The 5,369-nt window shown below is 39.1% G+C and overlaps 1 protein-coding gene across 1 annotated transcript in view; it reads left to right on the top strand.

The window, feature by feature from the left end:
* LOC101857187 (QRFP-like peptide receptor) overlaps positions 1–5,369 on the top strand; it is a 39,277-nt gene that overhangs the window by 15,245 nt on the left and 18,663 nt on the right. The window contains exon 4 of the mRNA XM_035970075.1: positions 1,297–1,418. Within this exon, the coding sequence (XP_035825968.1) occupies positions 1,297–1,418 (122 nt within the window). The remainder of the gene's footprint in view (positions 1–1,296; positions 1,419–5,369) is intronic.

Here is a 5,369-nt window from a genome sequence, read left to right on the forward strand (position 1 = left end):
TCTACACTTAGCCTTCTCGGACAGAGGCGAAAAATCTCGGAGGGCCCATGTGCAAGTTGCGCATGTTAAAGATCCCTTGATGGTCTAAAATCGATAAGAGTAGGCTTCGGCCGCCACCCGGGCAAAATTCAAAATTTCCTACCAACTTAAAATATTAGGTGTGTCCCGCGCGCTCATATGACCGTATGCAGTTGCGAGCGCCGTAAAACACTTGCCCAAAAAATATAGATAGATAGATAGATAGATAGATAGATAGATAGATAGATAGATAGATAGATAGATAGAGAGAGAGAGAGAGAGAGAGAGAGAGAGAAACGGGGGAGGGGGGGGAGCACGTTGACCGGACACCTAAGGCCAGAGTGACACTCACTGGCTGTGGTACTGGCACTGCTGTGTTCTCAAAGTGCACTAATTCCTTTACAAGTTGCAGAAACTTAAGCCCTGGTAGATTTCGTATAATATAAAAACTAAACAACTTTGTTTATTTTATGGGTTTTGTTCATTTGCATACACCATGCCTAATCACAGTCCCTTAATTCTGATTGATTACTTTTTGTTACATAGCGTTTAGTGCTTGTCGATAAAAGACATTCTACTAAAAATTATATGTAAGCGCCTTGCCTGCTTGCCACTTCCTGAACTTATTTAGATCCACGCATATCATATCCAGATATCATTTTTGAAATCACCGAAGGCATGTGATTCGTTTTTCTTGAATAATCCACCAAATAAGAATGGCTGGCGGAAAATTAAAAGAAAACTTGAGAGTGTGCAGGGCAAGCCAGGGTAGTGTTTTGGAAACTCAGAAGGTCTTTTACACGAGACCAGCTCACTGTTGCTTACGTTGTGGGGTTAAGTGTGTAAGCAGTTACTGGACTGTCGGATGAGAGGGGAAAATGACATCACCAAACTTATCAACGTCTTTTTTAAAAAAAGGGATCCGACAATGAATTTATATTCACAGGTGGTTTGCCATTACTCTTGTAGGGTTTGCTTCATTTTTCCTATTAGTATTAAACTATTGTTCTTATCTATCCTCCCCATTTTATTATCTTTATTTTCATTTCTATGTTACTATCAAGCAACACCTCAAATCTTCGACACTTATAGCATGATCTATTTGTTTTGCAACTTTTGTAAATCTTTTACTAAAGATATAAAATCCATATTCCTACAGAGAGTTTCTTTTTTGTTGTTGTTGTAGTTTTTTAACGCTGGATGCACTTGTACTCTGTTCCATCACTCAAGTCTCGGGTCTGGCAGTGAAGGGGTAAACGGTTGTTTTTTTCTTCTCAGTTTGCACGCTTCTTCAGTTTCACCTGGCAGTTAGGCAAAGTACTGTGTAAGGGCGTCCACTATCTACAGAACCTGACCATCATCTGCTCCGTTCTCAACCTGACAGGACTCAGTCTAGAGAGGTAACGTATTGTTTTGTTTTGTTCTGGGTTTTTTAGATGGATTTTTTCTTCTTTTCTTCCCTTCGTTGACCGTCTTTTTGTACTGGTTGAGCAGTATTGAGTACACAACTAGAATTAAAATGGGGAGATGAGACACACCGATTTGTCATGTTGTGTTCAGAAATACTTTTAAATTCGAGTTTCATATCTACTCACCTTTTAACACGTTTAGATTTTTTTTTAAAGATTAAATTAAATTGTTGATTTTTTATTTATCCCTGTGCCACAATCTCAGCCCAGGTTTTTCGTGGTGATTAGACCATTTATGGTAATAGTAGACATCTACGTTAACATCTGACTACGTTAGGGTGTAATGCAGACTCGTTGTTCTGGACAATAAGGCCAAGAACCTCTTCAAGAGTGGTTTGAACATCACTGGCATGAACGGAGAGCGGCTCGCTAAAAAAAAGTGTTTTGTTTTTTTAATGAGAGTGATAGATGTGCAGTATGCCTATGCCATTGGAATAGTTTCCGTTGTTGATATTGTAATAGCTGTGCTGCTGTGATTGGGATAATGTTCAACGCTGTTGTTGTTGTTGTTGTTATTGTTTTGTCTTATTTGTTGTCGTTGCTGCCTCCGTTGTTGAGATTACATCTGTTGACGTTTTTTCATTGTTGTTGTTGTTTTGTTGTTGCTGCTGTAGTTGTTCTTCTTGTCTTTGTTATACTTATATGTTGCTATACTAATAAACCTAACTCTATATACTGTTTTGACATAAAGGCTCGAAAACCGAATGATATTTTTAAAAATACAAACAAACAAAAAACCGAAGATCCTACTCATGACACGATGATGCAAAATAATATAATCGACACCATCTGTTTTCGTGTATAGCTTGTTCCCTTTCGTCTGACCATGTTGAAAAATGGTCTAGCTTATTTATGAATTTACTTACACCCACGAAACTTTCCATGGCACATCAGCAGGTCAGCGACGAAACAAAAATATGGTTTCATAAGATTACAATCTTGATCTAGTAATAAACAAGATTTTCTCTTTGCGTCCTACATGTATATTAAAAGCCGCTCTTTAGACGCATGCACAGGATCACTAAAACAAATGATTTACAGTAACCTTGCCTACAAATGACTCATTTTGAGACAGGTACACCACCTTGTCCCCACATTTCAGTTTACGATTGTAGATTTCACCCCCGACTGTCTAGACGTCTCCATGGTGCTCCATGTGAGTCTCGAAAAGTACTCACACCGTCTCTTGAATCGTCGAACGTTAAAATGTGGTGTTGATGAAAATATTACGTCGACTTTTAAATGTTTCAGGAGTGTGCTGCAAATCCCGTATTTGTTTTACCTACTTCAGGCTTCCATCAAAGAAAACGCGTTGGAACCTTAGTTTACAGTGCCCTTTATGAACGGGCTTTTAGATTGTGTTGGTCATCCAACTTTTACACTCGTATGCAAAGATCTGAGAAGATTGGGTGGAACGATTTCATATATCTCAGCTTAACCGAAGTCATACGAAAGTGAACAATCTGTAGCATATAATGATAAGGATTTATTTTTGTTATTTTGTGCCTTTTTCACCAATGGTATAATGTAGAACTCGTGTCCATGATGATTTCTCGGGACGATTATTGATACGCTGATAAACAAAACAAAGAACCTTCTCCACATCTTGCTAGGAGTAACGCTATGGAAATCACGGAATCCTTCAGAAGTTGTTGAACCTCGCCAAGAGCAAGTATGAAGGGACAAGTTGCAGGGTTGTATATGATGGCGAGCTTACTGACAGCATTGACATCAAGACCGGTGTGAGATGTTAACTCTCAACTTCTCTCTTCTTCTTGGCGATCGATTGGCTGATGAAGGAAACTACCAGAGTACGCAGAAATTGCATACAGTGAACCTCATGGAAACAGTTGGACGATATTAATTTTTGCAGACGACTTGGCGCTTCTGTTGCACACACAGAGCAAAGACTTCAGTTTTATACGCCCGGGAAAGTCAACAGTCCTATGGAAATACACTAGAAGACGTCGAATCCTTCTGCTATTTTGGGAATATAATTGACAGAGAGGGAGAAACAGCACTGGAAAGGCACGGGCTGCTTTCATATCTTGGAATAGGATTAGGAGGGATATCTCACCTCCATCAAAGCTGACGATCTTCAACTCAAATGTGAAGTCAGTCTTATTGTATGGCTGTGAGACGCGGAACGCATCTCAGACTTGTATAAAGAGGATCCAGGTTTTCTTGAACAGGTATTCAAGGAAGTTACTGAGGATCAGATGGACAGACAAGGTCATCAGCTAGGAAAAGGTAAGGAGATTCAAGACAGAGGTCAGTCAGGATATTAGGTGGGAAGAAGGCGATCGTGATGGATTGGACATACTCTAAGGAACTCTGGAGGCTGCATAGCAAGGAAAGTGTTGGATTGGAATCCACACGGTAAACGAGAGAGAGAGAGAGAGAGAGAGAGAGAGAGAGAGAAAGAGTACGCATTTTATAAAGTTAATGCAATAAAAAGCAAACTAGTTTTATAAAGTCTGAATTATTTTTCGGTAGTATAGCATTCCCCGTCAAATGTGAACATAATAAGTTCAAATATGACATAACAAGAGCAAATGTAACATTTATCAAGCTTTGTGACATTGAGAGTTCAAATATGACACGTGACGTAGAGAGACCAAAGCACGTCCGGACCTGACTGCAGCCAGTTTCTATAAGTTACCTTTTCCTCCCTCCGTGCCCAATCTTAATGGATTGACACCATCTGATTAGTATAATAACATTGTGCAGGTGATCGTTAGCTGTCACAGTCAACACGGTTATGATAAGGTTATTTTTGCTGTTGGTAAACTGTGCACTGTTACTTTTTCTCGTAACAATTATATGAATTACTAGAGCGGTCCTTTCCTGGTGCTAAACAAACCCGCTCTCCTTAGTTCAAAGAACTTTTCTAATTTTCTTCTACTGATCTACTCTGCGAAGATAGCGTCCATTTTGGCAACTGTACTTTCGTGCTTCCACAACTTGACATTTGGTGTTTTTGAGTGGGTTGTTTTGACCCTATTCACTTTGGGAGTACTTTTTTTTTTTACAGCAATAGTAATGCAAACTATAAACTTAACATATTTTATGTGTACTTGAAATTTATTGATTGAATCATTTTAAACAGAAAATACGTGTTCTTGCTGCAGTTAAGGCACATTCATCGACATCGTCTGATCTAGTGAGGGCGAGCACGACTGAGATGAAGGCAATGCCAGTAGTTTCGACCTGAAAAATGCCAGTAGCGAGGAAATTTCAAAGGAAATCGTTATAAGGAAAAAGGAGAAAAGCAAAAGCTTAGCTTAAAAAAGAAAAAAAAGCGGGAGGAAAGATTAAAACTGAACAGGAAAAGGAATTTAAAAAACCCAGAGAGGACATAAAGAAGCTCAAATGGGGAAAGGAGAGAAAATTAGAGTACAGAAAGAAAAACAGGCTAGAACTATAATACAGTGAAATATCAAAATCATTGTCAAGAATGGCATGAAAAGGAAAGTTACGCTGGCACTGCTGACAATGACAATCACATGATTTTTTATGATAACACAGACGGGAATGAAACGTTTGAGAAGATGGATGAAAGAAATGCGAATGCGAATGAATGTATTTATTGGGCTAATCTATCGATCTGGGTCTATGGGAAAAGAAAATGAGAGCCCATAAATAGACAAAGGCTATCAATTTTTGAACCTGTAGTATGTCAGGAATGCAGAAAGTGGCATAAATGAAATGGCAATGACATGAGACCCGATCCGACGTCGCTAACACGGAGTCTTTGTGCGACCGTCGATCATACTGGCGAACACTGAACTTGTTGATGATTTACACATTGGGCAATACATACCAGACATGAAAAACGGATTGGTTTGTGTGTGTGTGTGTGTGTGTGTGTGTGTGTGTATG

The sequence above is a fragment of the Aplysia californica genome, unplaced genomic scaffold (assembly GCF_000002075.1).
Source record: "Aplysia californica isolate F4 #8 unplaced genomic scaffold, AplCal3.0 scaffold00216, whole genome shotgun sequence".
NCBI classification, from domain to species: Eukaryota; Metazoa; Mollusca; class Gastropoda; order Aplysiida; family Aplysiidae; genus Aplysia; species Aplysia californica.